Genomic DNA, 24,586 nt, shown 5'->3' on the forward strand with positions numbered 1-24,586 from the left:
GGGAAATACCTTGGGTTCAGTTTAAAATATATGAGGGGATAATTTAAATTTTCTATATACATATATGTATTTATCAAGTTTCCAGGGGAAAATTATCCATGCTTAAAAAAATAATGATGTTGCTACATTTTTGTTTTTCAGTGATAATTATGTTCTTTATATTAAAAAGTGAGTTGATAGTCTCATGCGCAGGTAAATATGTGATTATTCTGTATTAATAAAGTGCAGTTATTTTCCTGGGTTGTAGGGGAGAAATGTACATATACACCAACCTTTTGAATACAATTATATTTATTAGTATGGTTTGCCAGTCGATATTTTGCAGTTTCCCATTGCTTTGAGTTTGTTGTTTTAGGAAACCAGTTCTTAGATTTTCCTTGTGCTCATAAAAGTCTGTATATCAAGCTTCAGGCACCTTTAAAAAACTAAAACCTTTCAAAGCATCCTCTCTGTCAGTGGTTAGATTATGTAAGGGTGGTCCCAGATCAGGAGCGTCAGCAGCATCTCCTGGTTAAGTTCCTCCTCCAATAAATTTCTACTTATTATAAATGTAAGTTCTGGCTGGGCGGAGTGGCTCATGCCTGTAATCCTAGCACTTTGGGAGGCTGAGGCAGGAGGATTGCTTGAGCTTCAGAGTTCAAGACCAGCTTGAGCAATAGCAAGACCCCATCTCTGCTAAAAATAGAACAAAAATACCCAGGAATTATGGGAGGCACCTGTAGTGTCAGCTACTGAGGAGGCTGAAGCAGGAGGATGGCTCAGGAGTTTGAGGTTGCTGGGAGGTTGCTGAAGCCACAGCACTATACTCGGGGCTACAGAGTGAGACTGTCTCAAAACACCAACAACAACAAAGAAATGTAAAATTTCAGGCTTCAACCCAAGTCTGTTGAATCAAAAACTCTGAAGTCGGGGCTCAGCCACCTGTGTTTTATCCAACCTTCTAAGCCAAACACTGTGTCTTTCTGTTTTAGACACATGCCAAGCCTTCACTTCAGTGCAGAATACCCCTTTGCCCGCTGGAGTTTTATTCTCATTGCTGCTGCTACCTCTGTCTAGTTTCACCCACGGAAAACTTAAAGGCCCTCTCAGAATTTTCCTTGAAGAAAACACGTTAGGTGAATCAGCAGATGCTGAGAGATCACGGAGAATGGCATTGGAAAAGTATAGGGACCTTGATCTCGGTGACCAGAAAGTGAACACTTTTAATATCTGTGCCTTGTTCCCTGACTCCCCTCTGGGAGCCGCTGGGAATGTGAAATTCCCTTCTCCCTGCCTCTTCAGACTGTGAAAGTGGATGTTGAGAGAAAATGCTCATCAAGGACAGAGACACACTGGTCTGGTCCCATCTCTGTCCTTACACAGGCTATGTGGGATCAGTCAGTATCCTGCAGGGCTGCTAAGCAGCACGTGTTTTGTCTAGAATGTCCCAGACCCCAGTGCTTAGCTCTCGGGGTGTATAACTACTCCCTCCCTTTGAAGCAAACATTTGAATGTATTAACTCTTCACACTCCACAGCCTCCTCCCTCCTAAGTAGATATACTACTCACTGAATAAGGCAAGGTCGATTGAGTTGAGGGAAGAAAACTCCAGTGATTTCTCCTCCACAGCCAAAATGATGTTGTGATCTGCCAGATAACATAAAAAAAAAAAAAATCAATCCATTACACTCCACTCTGTGGTTCTGCTCGTTCAGGCCCCTTGTCATAACTTCAGCTATTTTATAGTTATTCTCAAAGCTAACTGTCTTTCTGCTTCATATATGAGAAGCATGACAGAGACCATTTCTATACCTGCGAAGCAAAGCGTATCAAGAGGAAAATGTGCCCAGTCTAATCCTGTTCACGCAGATCTGACGTACTCCTGGCGAGATTGTAGAAGTTGACCCAAATGTTGGCCAACTTTGTTCTGATCCTGAGTCCGTCTATAACAGCCCTGGCCTTTAAAGATTTTTGTTTGTTTGTTTTTGTAAGTTTATATTTAATTTATATTTTGTTATTGTTGTCAGTTAAAGCTATTTAATTCCTTTTGAGAGCTGTTTTGGAACATTAGAAGAATATCATTTGCTATTTTGAAAGTACAATGGTGGTGCTATTTTTAAGCCTTCTTCCGTCATTCCCATGATTAGCCTGTCCCTGGGGGCTTCAGGGAAAAGGACCATTTAAGTTTGCTAAGTTTGCTGCATCCAGAGTATGATTTTGGGAAGCTGCTTTTTATTTTTCACCTTTATCCTTTTAGTTTAGGAAACAAGCAAAATAGCTTCACTCAGTGGGTGAGCTTCTCTGAAAGCACTTGTCTTGCAGGTGTTAGAGCTGTTTAGGTATTCCCATTGTCACCCAGACAGTCCAGTTGGGAAATGCTAAATAGGGGCAGCGGCTCACACAGGGATATTTTTCGTATTTGACATTACCCTTTCTGTGAAAGGGCCTCTTTCAGAGGAGCATTTCCATTTGAATGTTTGAAGAACCTGAACTGTTGTTATGACCTCACTTTCCTCATTTGGTGCTAGAGAGAGAGACACAGCCTCCAGGAAATGGGTGGGCCCAGAAGAGCTAGGAACTCACCTTCTGGCTGTGCCTGCTGTATGGCACGGTCCTGGGAGCAGGTCACCCAGAGCCTGTGGGGTGTGTGTGCGTGTGTGTGTGTATGTACACACACATATGCATACACACCTATACACACACAGGTGTCTACATTATTCTGAGAACGTCTGACATAAGTATGTTATGTTTACATGGTTAGCAAGTATACAGGAAAACCACACTGTAGAAAGATATGGCAAACTTTGAAACTGAGAACTAAGGCTTGGCAGCTGTGGCACAATGGTTATGGCGCTGGCCACATGCACCAGGGTTGGTGGATTCGAACCCAGCCAGGCCCAGCTACACAATGACAAGTGCAACAAAAAAAATAGCCAGGTGTAGTGGCGGGTGCCTGTAGTCCCAGCTATTTGGAAGGCTGAGGCAAGAGAATCACTTAAGCCTGAGAGTTTTAGGTTGCTGTGAGCTGGGATGCCACAGCTCTCTATTGAGGATGACACCATAAGACTCTGTCTCAAAAAAAAAAAAAAACAACTGAGAATTAGAAGGCATTTAGGGGGCAAGCAATCTGATCCCATAATTCATTTTTTTTTCCTTTTACGAGATTTAAAACCATTTTGTTTATCTCTGAAATGATGTATTTGGGTGCAATAGACAGATGCGGCTGCTCTTTAATATACCTAAGAAATACATATATAATTTGATCTTGGATTCAGTAGTTATCTGTAAGTGTTTGTTATATTTCAGGTGAGCCAACTGTGAGTAAGACGGTGATGTGAAAGGCTCTGGGAGTCCAGGCCAAGGGCTTATACTGTTAGCAGGTGGAGAGAAGGGTCATTCAAGCCGAGAGTGAAAGATGAGTAGGAATGTCTCTGGGAGGGACAAAGAATATGTTCCAGCCTTACGGTTGTGATTTTTAAGTGATCGCAGTGAGGGATGGCTCCCAGGGAGAAGAGGCTGTGTGTACGAAGGTCGAAGGTCACTGGAAAGAAGTGAGATGGGAGGATCTTAGTCCCACAGGGAAATGAGCCATCAGACTCTTACCAACAGCTCACCTCTCATAAACATGAGCTCTCTGCACCAAAACCTAGACAATTTAATTTTTCCTATTAAATGAAAAGTCAGTGCGTTCATCCATCCACACTGCTTTCTATTTAAGCCTATTTAAGCCTTTATTGGAGATACAGGGTACACTTTAAACTAACTAAAAGAGTGGAATTGGAATGTTTCTGGCACATAGAAATATTACATGCCCAAGGTGATGGATACCCCAATTACCCTGATTTGATTAATTCACATTCTGTGCCTGTATGAAAAAATCACATGTACACTATAAAGGTATACAGCTGTGACATACCCACAATAGTTAACAATAAATAATTTAACAAAAGAATATACAAAATCATGTATTTCCATGAATGTAGCAAAAGGGAAAATATTATCTAAAAATACCAAAGCCCAAAAAAGAAAAATAAGTAGGGTTACAGGAGGACCAGAGTTCATGATTCTCAAAGAGATTTCATGGTAAGCATCTGTCAGGGACCCCATTTTCTAGCCTAATGATCACACCCCCGCACAGGACAGTGTAGGTTTTTCTTTCCTTTGATGGTATTGAAGGTAAACCCTGAGAAGGGTTTCTGGCTTCCCTCTCTGCAGCTCTTCTTCTTCTTCTTCTTCTTTTTTTTTTTTTTATTTTGTTGAAGCAGAGTCTCACTATGTTGCCCTTGGTAGAGTGTTGTGGCATCACAGCTCACAGCAACCTCAAACTCCTGGGTTTGAGCGATTCTCCTGCCTCAGCCTCCCAAGTAGTTGGGACTACAGGCGCCCACCACAATGCCCAGCTAGTTTTTGTTGCAGTTGTCATTGTTGTTTTTAGCTGGCCCAGGCCATGTTCGAACCTGCCAGCTTTGGTGTATGTAGCTGTCGCCGTAACCACTGTGCTACGGGTGCCGAGCCTGCAGCCCTTTTTTTTTTTTTTTAATTAGCATTAGAAAAAAGAGATTTCTGTTTCACATTTTTAAAATGCCTAACTTATAAAAAGACACCAAGATATGTATAAAGAATATAAACCACAGGCTATAAAATAGATCCTAAAATACATGAAAATAAAATTGAGCAAAATATGAAAATCCATTTTATATATACACTTCCACGAAAAGAAAATTATGAATACTTACAACAAATTGAAAAAATATATATTTTTTAACATAGCCTTCCTGGCATTTTCTTAGTTATTGTGTTAAGACATTTATATTCTACATTTACTAAGTTTCACATGTACCCTTGTAAGATGCACCACAGGTGTAATCCCACCTATCACCCTCCCTCCGCCCATCCTCCCCCCTCCCTCTCCCCCTTCCCCCATTCTTAGGTTATAACAGGGTTATAGCTTTCATGTGAAAGCCATAAATTAGTTTCATAGTAGAGCTGAGTACCTTGGATACTTTTTCTTCCATTCTTGAGATACTTTACCAAGAAGAATATGTTCCAGCCTTACAGTTGTGATTTTTAAGGGGTCCCCGTCAGCATCACACCCAGCCCCTATGCTCTTCCAGCCAAGTCCAGATTACCAGGCCAGACAATTAAGTCATGAATTCATCTTAGAAAATGTGCTCTGTACTTCATTGCTGCACATCACGATGGTTATCTTTGAAGTGCTTCCCCTTGGCCAGCTGGTAACCATGGTGAGAGGTAGGGCTTTCCGATGGAACAGGTAGGGAAATCTCTTTGGCATTTTGAGGGCTATTTCTGGAGCAAGCTTTTTGTAAACCCAACTTTGACAAATCTCAACTATTCATCTCAGCAGCTTGAAATACAGAGTGTAGAGCAGCTAAAAAAAAAAAAATCCTAATAATAATAAACAGAAAAGTTTAGCAGAAAATGGCAGTAAGATTAATAATAATCTTTGCTTTTTTGTTTTTACAAAGTGAGACCTTGAGAGTCGATTGGGGTGATTTCCTTTTTAGTCTCTGCTCTTTGTGCTCATCTCTCCTTGATGTGCTGGAGTTTGCATTGGGTTGGTTCAGATGGGACGCATGAGAGCAAGATTCTTTGGGATAATGTTGGACAGGTGGGTTGAGTGTTCTTCCCAGGGCCATGGTAGTAATAACTGCTCCTCCCCGGAGGCCGAGATGATGCCACCTATCCCTCCAGCTGTAGGATGGGGCCTATGATTTTCTGCGCTTGCCTGGTCACAGAATATAAGTCGAGTTCTCGTTTCCCTTATTACTTTTTGAATGTAGTGGCCATGGATGCTAGGGCGTTAACCCTTAGGGGCAGAGGATACTATTGGTAAGAAACCTTGAACATGTGATTTTGGCTGAACTTCTCCATCTAAGCTCCAAATAATGGGTTCAGATGGGTGTCCGCCCACAAAAACACTATAGAACCCAGCAATACGCAAGTCTACTTATTACAAAAAAAATTGTAAACCGCCTTTTTGGTGGTTTTGAATATTGTATGGTGATATGAGAGGTTATGGAAATCTAATTGTTCAGAAACACAGATAGTTTTTTTAGGAAGATTTCTGGGCTCCATTCCAGGACTTTGATCATAAAGGAAGATCCCCAAATCTAAACCTTTAATACACTCCCCGGTTCCTTCCCATGTGCAACTAAGTTTGGGACCCACGGCCAAGAATTAGAGCCATTAAATAGAGCAGAAGCCCCTGAGTCTTTGAAGGGTTATTATTTGCAAATAATTAATTTAGGAAGGAAATTTGAGTAACCAGTATGGGCGTATGCTGTGTGGCAGGTGCAGGATTAAGCAGGACTCTTATGTCATGGAGCCTGTAATCTTACGTGAATCAAATACTTGAGGCATATCCTAACCACAGATCCTCACTGTGGGGAGAAGGATGAAAAGTAATTCAGTCCAATCACCCAATGTAAAGAAAGTTAATTTTTCTCTATACAGTTGGCCCTTGAACAACATGGGTTTGAACTGTGTGGATCTACTTAGAGTCCTCTTCAACCTAACGCAGATGGAAAATACAATATCGGCCGTACACAAAACCCACCTACATACAGGCTGGGGTTTTGTGCATTCAAGTTCCACTGGGCTGACTGTGGGACTTGAGTATGAGTGGATTTAATTCTAAGCAGAGGTCTAGAACTAATCTGCATATACCAGGGGGTGGCTGTATAGAGCATCCCAGCAAATAATCAGCCACCCTCCCTGAATCCACCCATGGCTCCCATCCTTAATGGGTGACCCCATCTTGACCCCTGTAAGTTCTCTCTTGGCCAGCTCATTGGTAACATGTCCCCACCCAGCCTTGGATCACTATGGAGGTCTAATGTGGGATTGGGCACAAGCACCAATTGATTATATGATGACCAAGTACCTGTAATTACTGTACATCTTATTAGTAAAACTAAATATGTTTCCCCAGTGAGACCCAACATTTACGCTGATGTAAGGTTTATGGAAGGCAGGTAGGAGTCCCACAATACCACATCCTTTCACCCACTTTGAAAACCAGAAAATGTTTTTTTCTGGGCAAATTTACAGTGGAATTGTTCAAAAGGTTGGTGTATACTTCTGAACAAGATGTACAAATATCTTCAGGGGTTTTAAAAATAATGTGTCGTACTTTCTGTACTCTGCTTAGGATCAGTGTCAGTGAAGACAAAAGATGGATTTTTGACAATTATGAAGTTTAGTGGGGTTGTTTTTTAAGACTGTGGTGAAGGAAAGGGTAAATTTGTTATCTATCAGTAAAAGAGGAAGCACCCAGAGTGCTATTCTAAATTACGTTCTATTAGGGAAGCTGCTTTCTTTTGCTGTCTGTCGATATGACAAATGAACACCAACATAATGTCTTGATAGAACGATACAATATATATACATATTTCTCTTTTTGGTTGACAAAGTTGTATGAAAACTTGTCAAATTCAAAAGCATGTATGTTTTGGGGGGAGGTGGGAAAAATATTAATATAAAAACATGAATTGTCTGTATTCTGAATCAACTGAAGTTTATTTCTGTTCATTTCATGTGGTTTTTTTTTTTGTTTGTTTATTAGACCGAAGCGTTTAAGGTTTATTTAAAGAAAAGGTCTTTCCTTTTTTTAGGCTTTTAACTTTTTATTTTTAAGAAGTAAAGGCTGTAGAATTGACAAATTTGAATAACCCTAAAATTGCATGAAGAAGAGATGTTCTTAAAACCACACGGCATGACTCTGTAGGCAATGTTAGAGGATTTTGGCATTCACTGTCGAATTCTGTGCACATGTTTTATTTTTATTTTATTTTTAATTTGCATGTCCAGAAAGTGGTTCCTTTTTTTTTCCTCGTTATTTCATTTTATTCTCTGTGAAGACACTGTAAATTTACTTTGATCTCATTTTCTTTTCGTTAGATTTATTTTCTTCCGTAGTGACATTTAGAAAGGTATTTTTGGGATCCTTCTTTGAATTCTCTCAAGGGTTACAGCTAACTGGTGACTGTAAAAAAAAAAAAAAATATATATATATATCTTGTTCACATTTGTCGCTTAATTATTGCACATCTCTTAGTACTCTTATAATTTCTCTAATTTGCATGTTACAGAACTGAAGCCAGGACAAGAAATAGAAATTAAAGCGAGAGAACATTACCAAGTGGTCGTTGACTGAAATAATAACCTGCATGTTATTTTCCCTTCTCCCTCCTGCATGCAGGGATTTGGTTTCGTAACTTTCGAAAATAGTGCCGATGCGGACAGGGCGAGGGAGAAATTACACGGCACCGTGGTAGAGGGCCGTAAAATCGAGGTGCATGTTCAAAATATTTTCCTTTTCATCTTTTTTATAAATGTCTGCTTCATGCTCATTTGTTGTTCCAGATGCATCATCGGTGTCTTCTGTGTAACCCTGCTCCCTCTCATTGTTTATATATATACTTATATATAAAAAGGAAAACTGGCCTTACTTTTTTTTTTTTTTTTTTTTAATTTTACTTTATTCTGTTACTCTTATGACTGCTGAAAGGTGGATGGCAAAAGCCAGGACAAAAGGAAGGTTCATCGGAAAGGGTTTCTTTGTTTTGTTTTGTTTTTTGTTTTTTGTTTTTTTATTTTGGTTATTTTCCATGTTTTACACTCAGCGGGTGCAGTAGTTTCCAAAGCGTAGACAGTGTTACAGACCAAAACGAAATACAGAACCGTTTTTCTTTTTCTTTCCACTTCAGGGTTGACAAGGGATCCACAGTGGTTTGCAAATTAAAACAAATGGTGAAAGATTTGTTTAAAAAAATAATAATAATGAGAGGTTTTGTCTTCAAACCTTTCATTTTAAAAAAACATTTTTTTTTTTTTAGGAATCCAGTTTGAATTTCTGTATTCTTTTGATAAGAACGTGAAACATCAAACAGGATTTCCTGTTCCATATCTGGCCCCCCTTGATTGAAAATATCAGTACCAAAATTCTGACACTCAGAGACTGTTATTTGTACCACTGAGATCTCCCTCAACATAGCCACAGGGTCGTATTTGTTAAAACTTAAAAAAAAAAAAAAAAAAAACCAGTTAAAAATGCTTTAGTCCTTGGAGTAAGATGTTGCATATTTTGCCTTTCATTTTCCCCCTCCGACGATAACGCTTAGGCCCCTCACCAAACTCTCAGTAACCATGGTAACTGTATACAAACCCATGCTGGCGATGGTGGTGAATGGTAAGTGGTGAGGTCCATCTACCGTTTCACGTATTTAGTGCTGATATATCTATATACATATATATATACCACGTGAATTTTTTTGACTTGTTGTATTAAGTTTTCTTGATGCTCTATTTTTTTGGACATTGGTACGCCTGTAATTGAGTGTCCGTTCTAAGCTAGCCTGGGAGGCACTGACTGGATTGAGTTATGACCGGTGCACATCTTACTCAGATCGTTAACTCCATGTTGTGTTAAACAATGCACCCTCTCTTTTATCCTTTTGTTAGCTGTGACTTTAAAGCTTGAATGATTTTGTTAATTCTTGCGATGTAAAAGGCTCTTGTTCAAAGTGTTGAATGCTAGATGTTGCTTTCTCCCAATGGTTTTTTCCTCCCAAAGTGTTGCATATGGCGAAACCTGTTTGTCCCTTTTTTTGACATTTATGTTCCCTTGTACCTGTCTCTCCTCTCTTCTCCTCCACTGCATGTTCCTTCATATGAACTTTATTTTATGTTTAAAAAGATATTTATTGTTTCTGTGTTACCATGGAGTACACGCATGCTTTTTAAATCTTCCACTATGCGGTATCTTTTTAATTTGCTTTTACTGTCTCTTTATTAAACTTTTAATGATATGACATTGCTTTATTGAAATGATTGGAAAGTTAAAATGGTTATGAAGTAAATGTAATTTTTAAAATGTATGATTTTGTTATGCACCTACTGGCTTTTACAAATTAAAATGCATTTTAGTTTTTAGTTTTTTTTCTTTAATAAGTAATCACAGTCATAATGCATGCAACTAATTGAATTGTGAGCTGGCCTTAGAATATATGCTCATTGGAGTTTTCTATGTACGTAGGTAAATAATGCCACAGCACGCGTAATGACAAATAAAAAGACTGTCAACCCTTATACAAATGGTAAGTAGAGACTGGTCCTTTATAAGAAATCCTCTTTACCCCTGAATCTATTAAATCATTTAACAAGGAATCTGTTTCAACAAGCCGTACTTGCCTAGGCAAGGCCACTGAGTCCTTGGTGCTGACCTGCTACAGTCAAACACTTGAATCAATGAGATAATTTTCACAACAGAGGCAAATTCCATTTTCAAGTTAAGTGAAAATTTAACTTGAGTGGAGGAGGGTGGAGGTTTTATTTGTTTGTTTTCCCCTTCCGTCTCCTCATCGATCACTGAAGTTCTGGAAATGTAGCCACATAATTTTGTTCTGGCTTTGAGTCTTCTCCCAAAATATTAGGCATTTGGAGTAGCCCATGCCTGAGTGCCATAACATAGGCAGAAAGGTGTTAGTGGGTTATTCTTCTCAATAGAAATATCTTTTAAGATATACGGGGGGAGAAATCTGCTCCTCGACTAATCACATACTTAATTGTATCAAAAATTAAAAAGAAAGTAATGAGGTATATACGCTTTGGAGTATATTATACTCATTCAAATGATCAGGATAAAGACTATGAAGGGTCCCATAATAAATAAAAAATTAAATAATAAAAAGGGACATCTGCAGCATGATTTTAACTAAATGATATTAGTAATTGTGCAAAAATGCTAAGTTGTGTTGAATCACAAGACTGGAAATTTTTTTAAAAAATAATATAGTTTTACTATCAAAATGGAATACATACGGAATTGTCCACTTTTAAAGTTTTAATTACACATGAAACATGTAGATATAGGTTCATTTATAAAAAAGGAAAAATAATTTTTAAAAAATTAAGAACAAGGGTAAAATATATATCACTGCTGACCTGATTTGCTATCCCCGACCCCCTCAGGAAGCCATTATCACAGGCTGTTGTCTGTAGTTTTATTTTGGATTTTCATGTATGTACGTGTACCAGGTGCATATTTATTGTATTCATGATATTGTGCACCTGTGTTTATATAAACAGTATCAAGATGTGCGAGTCCTTTTTAATTGGCTTTCACAAATCACTATAGAGAGTTATTTCAAACAAATCAGACTAATTCTCTTTTGTGGTTACATGATATTCCATAAAATGGATATATGGGTTTATTCAGAGCTGCAAATCATTGTGTAATTGTTTTTGTTTTACAGTTAAAAATAATACTATTAACATGGGTAGTTTGGTTTTTATTTTTTCTTCTGCCAGCAGCTATCAATTTGACAAAGTCGCTTTGTTCTTCCTTTTTAAAAGGTCTCTCCATATAGTTGGCCTCTAAAGTATTTATTTGCACACCATTTTTCTCAGCCCCCACAACCCAAGACAGACCCTTAAATGGTCTAGACAATTTCCTCAAAAGACTTGAAATGCCCAGTGCTGAAATGAAGCAAACCTCTGACTTATATGTCATGTCTGTCTGTCTTTCTTTCTTTCTTTCTTTCTTTCTTTCTTTCTTTCTTTCTTTCTTTCTTTCTTTCTTTCTTTCTTTCTTTCTTTCTTTCTTTTTATTGTTAAATCATAGCTGTGTACATTAGTGCGATCAAGGGGTACAATGTGCTAGTTTCATATACAATCTGAAATAATCTCATCAAACTGTTCAACATAGCCTTCATGGCATTTTCTTAGTTACTGTATGTAGGCATTTATATTCTGCATTTAGTAAGTTTCTCCTGTACCTTTTCTAAGATGCACTGTAGGTGTGGCCACACCCATTACTCTCCCTCCACCATGACCTCCCCCTCCCTTCCCCTTCCTTGGCCCTTTCCCCATAGTCTTGTGCTATAGTTGGGTTATAGCCTTCATGTGAAAGCTATAATTTAGCTTCATAGTAGAGCTGAGTACATTGGATACTTTTTCTTCCATTCCTGAGATACTTTGCTAAGAAGAATATGTTCCAGCTCCATCCATGTAAACATGAAAGAGGTAAAGTCTCCATCTTTCTTTAAGGCTGCATAATATTCCATGGTATACATGTACCACAATTTGCTAGTCCATTCGTGGGTCAATGGGCACTTGGGTTTCTTCCATGACTTAGCAATTATGAATTGGGCTGCAATAAACATTCTAGTACAGATATCTTTGTTATATAGTGATTTTTGGTCTTCTGGGTATAAACCTAGTAAAGGTATTATAGGATCGAATGGCAGGTCTATTTTTAGGTCTCTAAGTATTCTCCAAACATCCTTCCAGAAAGGAACGGATTAGTGTGCATTCCCACCAGCAGTGTAGAAGTGTGCCCTTTTCTCCACATCCACACCAACATCTCTGGTTTCGGGATTTTGTTATGTGGGCTACTCTTACTGGGGTTAGGTGATATCTCAAAGTAGTTTCGATTTGCATTTCTCTGATGATTAAGGATGATGAGCTTTTTTTCATGTGTTTGTAGATTGTGCATCTGTCTTCTTTGGAGAAGTTTCTCTTCAAGTCCATTGCCCACCCTGAGATGGGGTCACGTGTTCTATTTGGATAAGAATAATAGCTTTGCACCTTGCCAGAGTTAATAGGTAGCAACATCAATCCAATTGTTGAGCAGTCTTTAATTAAGAAACTGCAGTTTTATGCTGAACGAGGTGGCTCTCGCCTATAATCCCAGCACTTGGGAGGCCGAGGTGGGTGGATTGCCTGAGTTTGAGACCAGCCTGAACCAGAGCAAGCTCCCGTCTCTAAAAAAATAGCCAGGCATTGTGGCAGGCGCCTGTAGTCCCAGCTACTAGAGAGGCTGACTGAGGCAAGAGAATCGCTTAATTGTTTCAGGTTGCTGTGAACTGTGATGCCACAGCACTCTACCGAGGGCAACAAAGTGAGACTGACTCAAAAAAAAAAAAAAAAAAAAGAAAGAAATTGCAGTTGTGTGCCGGTGCGGACACTGGTGTGCTTGCATGAGTGTGCATAGGCAGCTCGTGTGCTGTCTGAGAAAATGGATCAAGAAAAGCCATTCCTTAAGCCACATGTATGCATATTTATTTTAAGAGATGAGTTATTGATCAACGTCATACCCAGAGACTGAAAAATAGACCTGTAGAATTTTTTAACACAACTCAAAGCCCATAAATAAATATCAACATTTCTGGAACAGACCATGTACACATTCTGTGCAGAAGCATTTTCAATACGCTGGACCCAAATGAAGTTTGCAAAGAAGAAAGCATTGTCCATATTTTAGAGGTGCAAAAACTGAGGCTAAATGAAATAATTAGTGAGACTTTTCTTTATCTTGTGAAGTGACACACTCTTGTGCGTTTTTCTGTGGTCTGTATCAGGCATCACTCTCCCCCTGTCATCTTGTTGAACTGAATGCAAATGGCAGCCGGCTGCAGTAACAAAAAAATTGTTCAGTGTGCAACCTGTGTTCCTGCTTACACATCCCATGCCCCATTCCAGATAGTCATGGGTTCTCAATTATGTCGGTCTCTTACCCAGATTTCTACAAAAGGCATTCAAAGAATTATTCCTGCTATACACACTAAATATGGCACCCAACATAGATAGGCAGTCACAGTATAACTGATTTAAAAAATAATTATGAATCTTAATTATATAACAACTGTAGCTTCTATAGTGAGAATTATGGAGAACTTTGGTCTTCAAAGGAAAATAGAACTTGTAAACCTTTTACAAGTTTTAACTCGACAGTATCACCACCACAAATAAAATTTCCCATAAATTGCAATACAGTGTCACTGAAAAAGTATGGAGCCCATTCATACCTAACAAGTTACTGTAAGAAAAAAAAAGAATAAATCAGGACCAATAAAGTCACATTGAAATGAGAGCATTAAGCAATTGGTGAGGTTCACTCATTAGGTATGCAATTTATTCTCACAAAGCATAAAAATTATAAATGACGAGAGTCATCAAATTTTGAGGTCATCTCTAAGTGGTGAATGAAAGTAATCAGTGCCAGCATCACATTCATGCATTGCTCCAATCAGATATCCAATAAAAACTTCAGCAGCTGCAGAGTTGCCTGTGATCAATAAAACTTGGTCCTAAATGCAATGACATCTTGTCTAGAAAGTTCTACTACAGAGGACCTCGCTTAATAACATCATGGAAGATGTGGATTCCATTCCTAGGATATTTAAACGTGGGTAGAAGCAAAATCCGTAGGGTAAGTATAGGCTTCTGGATATTCGACCTGCCGGAAAACAGCATAGAGAGCTCAGGCTCTGTGTCTACTGCTGTAGACGCCTGCCCAAGGACACCTGCCCACACAGAGAAGCTGGGGTTTGCTGTGTTCATAGGAGATCAAATGCTGGATATGCAAAACAAATTGAGGGCTGATTTTGCAAGGATGCAGGGATGTTGGGGAAGCATGGATGTTACATGTGGGTTTTTTATTTTCTTAGAGATCTTAGGAAGGGTGAAACTGGACAGAAATATCCAGGAGTAGAGAGACAGGCATATGTGTTCCCACTATCAGCTCTGGCTATTATTTCGTAGGCAAATTGTTTGAACTTTCCCCCTCAGTTTTCTCAGAGATGTGAACACCTGGTAGAACCTACATGATAGAGATTTGTGATAATATAATCATGGGGAATAAAGTACTAAACGCAGTGCTTGTGTACTAAGTGTCTTAACAGGTTTTTTTTTAACTATTATTTGTAGCTCAATATTGTTAAATTACACAGTAATCTCAATGTTAAATAGTCTCATTGTTCTTCTTCTGTTGTAGATAGTCAGTTGAGTGCCTTGACAGACACTAGGTTAAGGATCAAGTATTCAGATGCTAACAAGGGCTGGGTATGTAAATGAGAAAGCAGAGAGATTCTGGAAAACTCCCTTTTTGAACTGTAGGATGTTTTAGTTTGTTTTTTTTTTTTTACTGGGAAAAGCAGGAATATTTTTTCTACTAGAAGAAAAAAAAGCACAGAGTTTTTTTTTTTTTTTTTTTTTAAAAAAAAGAAACAAACAAACAAAAAAAGGCAGCAGCAATTTGACTTCCCCACCAGGCCCACTATAGGGAGCAGTGGTAGGTGTGGCTAACTGGGACTTTAAATGCAGTTGCCCCCAGCCATCTCTATAAATCTGTGTATGGAGGGATTTTTTTTTTTTTTTTTTTTTTTGTAGAGACAGAGTCTCACTGTCCTGCCCTTGGTAGAGTGCTGTGGCATCACACGGCTCACAGCAACCTCTAACTCTTGGGCTTACACGATTCTCTTGCCTCAGCCTCCCGAGCAGCTGGGACTACAGACGCCCGCCACAACGCCCGGCTATTTTTTTGTTGCACTTTGGCCGGGGCTGGGTTTCAACCCGCCACCCTCGGCATATGGGGCCAGCGCCCTACTCACTGAGCCACAGGCGCCGCCCCTATGGAGGGATTCTTAACTAAAAGTTGCCATTTCTACCAATGTTTCAAGAGAACCAGAGATCCTCTATTTTAGATGACATCTAAATATCAATGTATACATGCTCCTTAAAAAAATACTGAATAAAACAAAACCCATCTGTAGACAGTGTGAGCTGAGCCTGTTTGGGTTTGGCATTTGGACATTGCTTTCTGCACCATTTCAGCTCTCAAGTCTCTGGCACCCTCAGTGCACATCTTCAGAGAGCATTTTCAGGTAGTTGATGAAACCCCCTAGCACAGGTGAGGGTGCTGGCTGTCATGTCTTTGATATACAGCCCAGCAAAGCCCGAGAGATGCCCGTGCTGATTCTCTTGTGCGCACCTTCAGGCTTGCCTTTTAACACCCAGTACGGTGACGATTAACACTGGGGACCTTGGCCAGCAGATTTGTAAAGACACTTGGCTTTTGATTCCTGACAAGCTAAATTTGGGTAGATGAGTGCTGATTTGGGTGCAGCCCCTGGGGGCTCCACCACAGAAGGGTGTCTCTAAACTGCTCTTGTGCAGACACAGAGCAAGACCCCAACGTGTCTGGTCTCTGCTCCATTGCCCTGCATATGGAGGGGCCCAGGAGGCCCAGAGCAGTGGGCTTTATCAGCAGTTCTCCTTCTGTTGTAAGCCTCATTGTTTGGTTTAATGTCCTTGATCAAAATCTCTGAATTTGCAAGGCCTGGGGACGTACACAAACTGCCTAAGAAATTAAAAATGGGATCATTGTGTTCGCCTTCCTGACAGTGCAGACTCTTATCTCCAGCAGGGTTATCCCAGGGGTCTCTCTCAGGTACTAGAAGGCTGCGCAGGGACTGTGGGTACATTTGAATGTGATTTGCATATGATTTGCATACATCTGCATAAACTGAGTGAGCTCTGTACCCCTGAGCCAGGTGATTTTCAAGGTCTGGATTCTAGATCAAGTGGACCCTAATGGACACTTACAGAATATGTTATCCAACATCTATAGAATGCACATTCTTATCAGCACGTGGAATGTTCTGCAGGATAGACCAGATATTAGGACACAAAACAAGTCTAAAAATAAAAAAAGAAAAATTGAAATCCTATCAAGTATGTTCTCAGACGAGGGTGGAATAAAACTAGAAATCAATAATAAAAGGAACTTTGCAAACTTCACAAATACATGGAAATTAAGTAATGTATTCCTGAAATACCACTGGGTCAATGAAGAAATTAAGAAGGAATTTTAAAAAATATATTGAAACAAATGAAAATGGAAACAACACACACAACCTATGGGATACAGTAAAAGCAGTGATAGCAATAAACAACTATATCAAAAAAGCAGAAGGATTTCAAATAAATGGGAAGATAGTCTTCCCCAGTAGCATCCATGAGGAAGCAGGGCCTTGAAGGTTGGAAGGGAATCCCAGCCTGAAAGGAATGAATCCATAGAAAGTTATATTCCTTTAGTTATTTTAGAGTAAACCCAAGGAAATGTTTACCGAGTGCCTACTATTTTCCAAACACAGGTTTGGTGCGGGAGACTCACGCTAGACAGCCATCTTGCCCACTCAACCATTAATTTTAATGAAGATGAGTGGTCACATAAAACAAGGAAAAAACAAAGAGGAAAAATCCAAATAGCATTAACAGCACTGCAGAAAATAAAACTGGGAATGGAATCAAAGAGCAACTCTAAGAAGAGGCAAGGGAGTGACATTAAGTCGAATGTTTTAGGAAGACACCAGAGACCTAATAACACCAAGTCGGCATTGTGAAGAGTTGGGGGGAGAGTTCTCCCAGCAGAGGGAATAGAAAGCCCTTATATATTAATAGAATGATCTTGGGTGGTTTTATACAGATGAAAAAGGCCAGTGTCACTGTAACTGGAGAGAAGGGGACAGTGGTGCAAAATAGGTGGCCACGAGTTAGAGTGTATGGGCTATAGACCAAGGTAAGGAACATGCATTTTTCTTAAGCTCAGATGGAAGCAGAATCATACATCTGATTTTCTTTTTTTAAAATGCTGTGGCCACTATGAATAGATTGGAAGGGGACTGTGGGGAAGGGAAGAAGAAGAAGGAGATGAGGAGATTTTAGGAATTTCCATTGTGGAACTGCTCCAGACTTGGAAAGAAGTGCCTTTGTCAGGGTTGATGGCAGTGAAGGAGGCTAGAACTGTTCAAAGTTTAACTAGTAGGATCTTCTAATGGATTGCACATGGGTGTGAGAGTAATGGAGTAATGAAAGAACTATTGATCAAGAATTTTTTTTTTTTTTGAGACAGAGTCTCACTATGTTGCCCTCAGTAGAGTGCTGTGACATCCCAGTTCACAGCAACCTCAGACTCTCAGGCTTAAGCAATGCCCTTGCTTCAGCCTCCCAGTTGTTGAGACTACAGGCACCCGCCACAGTGCCCAGCTACTTTTTTGTTGCAGTTGTCATTGCTGTTTAGCTGGCCCAGGCTGGATTTAGACCCACCAGCCTTGGTGTATGTGGCTGGCGCCGTAACCAGTGTGCTACAGGTGCTGAGCCTTGACTAAGAATTTTATGTTCAGCAACCAAGTTTATGGGGATACCATCTGCTGAAAGGGGAAGGACTTGATGAGGAACAGGTTTCAGGAGAGGTGGCAGAGTAGAAGTTGGGTTTTCCTGCGTGGTGTGTTCTTCAGAAAGACTATTAGTATCTCTCAGTGGGAGTAGGAGACAGGATCAGGGATGGGAAGAAGGGTGATACCAGCTCTGACATTCTCCTGACAACCCTAGCAGTCTCATTTCATTTTGTGGCTCATAGATTCCTAGATGGTTTCTTATACAGTAGACCTTATCACTTGACTCTCTGAATTAATACTTATAGACATGAGATGGCATGGATCTCCTAATAAGGGACAGTGTCATTTAATTTCTATTATTTTTGTAGAGTGAAAGTTTTCCATGGACAGACTTGGCGAAGTGATAGATAATTGGCGGATAGACAATAGATTAACAGAAGAATCGTAAGTGATAGGTGAGAGGCTGTTGATGGGCAGATGGATATAAGGATTTGCGTAGACAGTAAATGAGAGATGGATAGACAGGTGATAGGCAGGTAGATAGTAGATGGGAGAGGCAGATGGTGGGTGATAGATGGATAGATAGAGATGATAGGTAGTAGATATTTTGACCAAGGAAATGAGGAAGATAAAGACAGATGAGAGAAACATCATTTCTAGTCAGTCCTAGATGTTCGTGAAAAATCTAGAGGATGTTTGAGAAAATGAAAAGCCATTGGTATAAATTAGACACATACACATTCAGCCCTAGCCTTGTATATAATAGTAAGTATTTAAGGAAGGTGGTAATAAGGATGCATTAAAACAAACAAACAAACAAAAAAAAACCACTTGCATTGAAAGGTATGAAATAAATGTCATCTTCATTAAAGAAAGGAGGCTCAGTGGGTATAAGATGGAGAGCAGATGGAAGGTGAAGAGGTGTGAAAACATAATAATGATTCATTTAATAGGATAACGTATATTTGGTTCACAACTTCTATGTTTCTGTGAAAAACTAAAAAGGCGGAGAATATTTAATACGTCTGCAGCTTTATTTTCAAGTAGTTTCCTCTCTTTTTTATTAGACTCTCAATGACTTGAAATACAGACCTTAGTTCCCCTGTCCTCTGTAATTGGGCATTTTCTTTTTTAGGGGGCAGTAGAATTTTAGTTGGTCAATGTAAACTCACTTTTTGCATTCATCAAACACATATACTGAAATGTTTGTGGCAATTTTAATTTTTCTGTCACTGTGGAAATTCCTGTAAGGCAAGACATGATTAATACAAGACAAGACAGTGTCAGTGTGAAGTTTCGGAAACTAATGGGGCAAACTAATGGGGCAATAAGTCCTAGAATTTTATGTATTTTTTCTGCAGACCTAAAAATGGGGCCAAGGAATTCCCCACAACATTCCTCCCAAGTAATCCAAGTGAAACACTTTCAAAAACCCTGAACTAAGATCATCCTGGGGGCTGTAGACCACCAAGCTTATTCAAGTTCGAATTGAAAGCTTTTACAAACAAACCGTCCTTAGAAAGTTCTAGAAAGTTCTGAATCTTAGTAGATCCAAATGCCTATCTGTTGAGATATGAGCCTCCGTCTCCCTTAGTGAATTCCACGAATACCTCTCAGTTGTTCATGGAGGCACATTACTTAGGTCAGGTGAGAAACGACACCTCTCCCTTCTAGGATGAACATGAGAGAGTTCTCATTTTTAGAAATACCTTCCCTCGGGCAGTGCCTGTGGCTCAGTCGGTAAGGCGCTGGCCCCATATACCGAGGGTGGTGGGTTCAAACCCGGCCCCGGCTGAACTGCAACCAAAAAATAGCCAGGCGTTGTGGCGGGCGCCTATAGTCCCAGCTACTCAGGAGGCTGAGGCAAGAGAATCGCTTAAGCCCAGGAGTTGGAGGTTGCTGTGAGCTGTATGATGTCATGGCACTCTACCAAGGGCCATGGGATGAAACTCTGTCTCCACAAAAAAAAAAAAAAAGAAATACCTTCCCTCACATCCAAACTTCTTCTATTGCCTTTTCTTAGAAACGTTTATTGAAAGACCTTTGGTATTTGACCCTCTTCCCAAAGACTTGGGGTAGCATAACACATCTGCCCTCCTCATTTAATAATTCTATAATAGTTGTTTTCATAAAGATTTACCAGTAAGAGAAGGAAATCCATCACAACACCCTAAACTATCATCATTCTGTAGAGATCCTTCTCTAAATAATGCCCATCTATAATATGTTTCCTGATTTGTGAATTTCTTTTATGTTCATTTTTAGATAAGAAATTTCTAAAGGGCCAGAACTCATTTTACAGAAAACTCTCCATCCAGAACATTTGGAAAATTACAGGATTCTATTAATCTTATATATAGGTTATTTGAAAGTTACCTTAGATATCATGCATTGATTAAGAATTTTTTATGGTTCTCGAATGCATTAAAATGTATTTCACACTAAATCTCTAGGGGATAAAATATAATTTCCTGTGGTATTCAAAATCGCTTTGGAATTCTGTAGCACTGCAGGGTCATAATTAGGAATGACAATTTTTGGAGTACGTAGCTGCAAAAAATTCTGTTTATGCAAGCTTTCAAGTTTTTATGAACTTAAAGGCAAGGGACATGGCAGATTATTTAGCAGTGATATATGAAATAAGACAGAAATTGAAATTCTTATAGTGGCGCCAAAATATATCCATGTGGTAGAAAATTAATTACTACATCATTTTCAAATGGTTTCTCTGTAGCTGGTCATTCGTTTCCATTCTGCTAATTTGCATTAACAGAAAATCAAAGAAGGGCATAAATCCATTTTTATGTGTAGTTTTCAAATGCATATTTGTGTGTGGGCCTAAAGTATACATACTTTACATTTTAAAATACAAAAAAGTACTTCAGCCTGTTTTATTTGCTGTCAGTTTGCAATGGAGGGAGGCTATTGAATCACATGTGATGATGATGTTTTTGTCTGTCTATTTTAAGGCTGGAAATTGAATCCAGTTGTTGGTGCAGTCTACAGCCCAGAATTCTATGCAGGTAAACACTTACTCTTTGCATGATGTCTTCCTGGTCTTCTCTAAATGTGCTTTGCCTGTCAGTAAAGAATGGGTTTTGTAAAATAATCTGAACCAAGTGAATTCCTGTCCTAACAAGTTCTGAATGATTTCTTTGGGCAAAACCAAGAGTGTTTAAAACACTTTTAAAATTAAAGGGGGATCACATACGTTATGCTGTGGGATAAGCAGGGAGCCACTGCTCCTTGCAACATTTCTTATTGATTTTGCCTTAAAAAAGCATTGAGAGTTTGTTCAATAGAACATTGAACAAATGGAGAGCTATTCACACCCATTTTCTTTCATTGTTGCCTGACTGTCTTCTGGCCATACATTTCCATTTGGGGGTTATGTTTTCTTTTTCCTGGCAAAGCAGAGAATCGGCTTAATTCTTCCATTAATGTGGAAGTGATTTGGAATTGCCAAGAGAAATCCTGTTTATAAAAATGTTTTAAAAAATTAAGTTGTCTTTCTTTCTCCCTTAATTAATTTCCCTCAGCAATTCCATTTCTCTCTCCTTTGCTTTTAAGGATATCTCTCCCTCTTTACCCTTCCCTGCCTAAACGCCAGCTACCCCTCAACTGGGAAACCCACTCTCAGAAAACTCAGTTATAAATCTAAGGAGAACATAACCCAGAACAGTGGCTGAGTTTGGGGTTTTGACATGCTGGGCTTGGCCTGTCCCAACTGCCTGTGTTTCCTCGCTCATCAACGAGGCTGCGTTGAGCACCCAGAACCTTAGTAGCAGAGGTGCCACATGGCTGTAGAAAAGAAGTCTGTCTTTGATGTGGCTTTTGCTTTTAAATAAGGAGAAATAGATAACCAGTTGATCTAGAGCTGCTCGCTTAGTTACAGCTGTTGACAGTAAGTTCTAGGCCTGGCTTTGTTTTTCCCTAGGATGCTTAACTTTTGTCATTTTCTTATACTAATCATCAACCCTTGTTGATGAGAAAGGGACATTAAGGAAACTTAGCTACTTTAGTACAGTAACCACATTTCAATTTGCATGAGGAATTTTAAGTTTGGTAAATCTGGAGAGGCTCAGGATGGTAGCCGAGTTGTGGGTATTAGCTGGGTAATGTTTGCTGTTGTTCTTCACGTGTGAGCTTTGTCAGGAACCCGGGTTAAGTCCGGGGATTCTACCACTGCAGAATAACTGTGTTGACCCTTATGGAAGTGGAAAGACTTAGCAGTAAGGCTTGCCGTGATCATAATGTGGATCTTACATCCAGAAAGAACACACAGCAGAGTGAGACATGTGGAAACTGTACCCTGACAGCCCAGGTTCAAATCCCAGCTTCCCTACTCACCAGCTGTGTGACTCCGGGCAAGTCACTTAACCTCTCTGTGCCTCAGTTTCTTCATCTGTTAAATGGGGATGATGATCCCAACAAACTCAAAGGTTTTCATTAGAATTAAATGGGTTAATACGTTCGTTGTGTTTGGTGCGTAGCCAGAACCATGTAAACATTTGGTTAATAAAAATGATTAATATTTCACCTCTCTGCCCTGAAGGGAAAGTGAACTGAGAGCTGACTCAACTGAATTCTGAGCATACTGTTAGACTATGAGATTCTTTTCTTTATTCATGAGAGGATAGTTCTTCAGTTCTCAGCAAATCCATTTTGGGATAGTTAATTACTGGGACTCAGGGGCATGGCAGTTGGTTCAGAGGGTACAGGGACCTCAGCAGGTATTGCTGGGGTACATCCTCATGAATAGCAGCAGGGCAAGGAAATTTTCCAAATGGTGAAAGAGAAAAGATAGCAGCCTCCACGCCCCAGCGGACACCGCCCATGACGTGGAGTTAACCAGACCGCAGAAGCGGCAGATGCTCTGTGTGTGTGTGTCTGTTCACACACCTGGGTGCATCTTTTCTCTCCAAAATTATGAGAACAGGAAGTGAGAATTCTTCCCACAGAGGGTAGAGGGGTAGAGTGCAGATGGGAGGAAAGTCCCATTTTTCTGGTCCTATGCCATAAAGTGTTCCTGTTGGTCAACCATGGCTCTCCTTACCAGAAAAACACTAAACACCTCCTGGACTTGTGCTTTCCAAAGCCACACGCCTATCTGTCAGTGTTTAAGAGGACAGTAAGATGCAGAGAGCAGTTCAGATGGACTTATACATAACAAGAACATATGTGTATGATCTAAACATGTTCTGCATGCCTAGAGCATCTGAGCAGCTATTCAGATTAGCCCAGGATCCAGCCTCAGAAGTGAGATCATTAGGTAACGGCAAGGGGAATAACTTACAACACTGGTTAATATTTAGTGGATATTTTCTATGGGCCAGACAGGGTTCTAAGTGCTTACATAAAGTAAGGTATTGGGTCCTCGTGGCCATGTTCCATGTGGGAAAGAAAGTGAAGTATAAAATATTTGCATCACTGGTCGGAAATTTCAATGATACCTAAGAGAAAATGACATAAAAAATAAACAACTAAATTTTTTAAAAAAAGAAAATAGCTTTGTTCATTCCAGAGCCTGCGTTCTTTGCAACCAGCGTATATTGTTGCTTTGTTTTTTAAATTAATATTAAAAGTCATAATTCCCATCAACTGTGCCCTATGTGTTACTTCTCTTTGTCCAAACCAGTCAAAGAAGAGAAGTAATCATTTTGGATTCTTCTAACCATCACCATATTGTGTGTTAGTTGGTTCTGTCAGAGGAAGCTTTAAGGAGCTTAGGGGGAAAAATATTTGTATGAGCTGTTCCAATGAACTTAAGTCTAAAAAACTGCAGCGTGGAAAAGTAAATGTTACTTAAGAAATCTGAATATCTGCCAATATCTGGATTAATTCCCTCCAACCGAGTTGCTTTTCCTTTTCACCTGTGTACTTGTGTTATGTAGGTAGACAGAGTTCACAATATTCAGAAATGTGGGGAAATGTAGCAATTTCAACACTCCAGAGCAATTCCTTTGGAATATCAGAAGACTCACAAACACAGAGAATCCAGGCAGCTTAAATCTAAGGTGTTAGTACCTGTACCCATACAATGGATATGTGCAAAGATAGTGATGTAGAATGCATTTATTTCCATATCCAGGTATAATTATTAATATCATCCATCTACATATCTGTGACTAAGAATTTATGAGTCTTTTAAGATTTCCCTAGCTAAGAAAATAGTGTGGATTTATTTTGCAATTTGGAGTGTGCCTCAAAGCTGAAATGAAGACCCTGTCATTGATTAGCTCTGGGTATTCAGCAGGCCAGCCTCATCTCTGCTTAAGATAGAAAGCCAGACTTATTAGTCATTTCTATATATACGACTTTGTGTTAATGACACATTTCATAATATTCCCATAGTATAATTATTGATTTTCTGAAGCTTATGCAGAATTAACTACCCAGTCTCCAATTGCCTCTCAGAATGGGGCATGAAAAGTTCACATATTTTGTAAATTAAAATCAATATTTTCAATCTCTCCTGAAGGTAATTTTCCTAATTTAGTGGACTTTTTCCTAACATTTATTTTCTCTTTTAATTATAAAATGGCAAGTTATTGATTTTTGTATATCACCTCTGGACGCCCCGAGTGCATTTTTATTGCTAATGCAAGGTGGGGGTGGGCAGAGCC

At 39.4% G+C, this 24,586-nt stretch overlaps 1 protein-coding gene across 25 annotated transcripts in view; it reads left to right on the top strand.

The window, feature by feature from the left end:
- Positions 1–24,586, top strand: part of RBFOX1 (RNA binding fox-1 homolog 1) — a 2,283,260-nt gene that overhangs the window by 2,151,598 nt on the left and 107,076 nt on the right. For all 25 annotated transcript variants that reach the window (XR_008373346.1, XR_008373347.1, XM_053556410.1 and 22 more), the window contains 3 exons: positions 8,201–8,293; positions 10,037–10,097; positions 20,930–20,983. Coding sequence is in view for 23 of the 25 variants with exons in the window: in XM_053556410.1 (XP_053412385.1) it covers positions 8,201–8,293; positions 10,037–10,097; positions 20,930–20,983 (208 nt within the window). In the remaining 2 variants the exon portion in view is untranslated. The remainder of the gene's footprint in view (positions 1–8,200; positions 8,294–10,036; positions 10,098–20,929; positions 20,984–24,586) is intronic.

The sequence above is a fragment of the Nycticebus coucang genome, chromosome 12 (genome assembly GCF_027406575.1).
Source record: "Nycticebus coucang isolate mNycCou1 chromosome 12, mNycCou1.pri, whole genome shotgun sequence".
In the NCBI taxonomy this organism is placed as follows: Eukaryota; Metazoa; Chordata; class Mammalia; order Primates; family Lorisidae; genus Nycticebus; species Nycticebus coucang.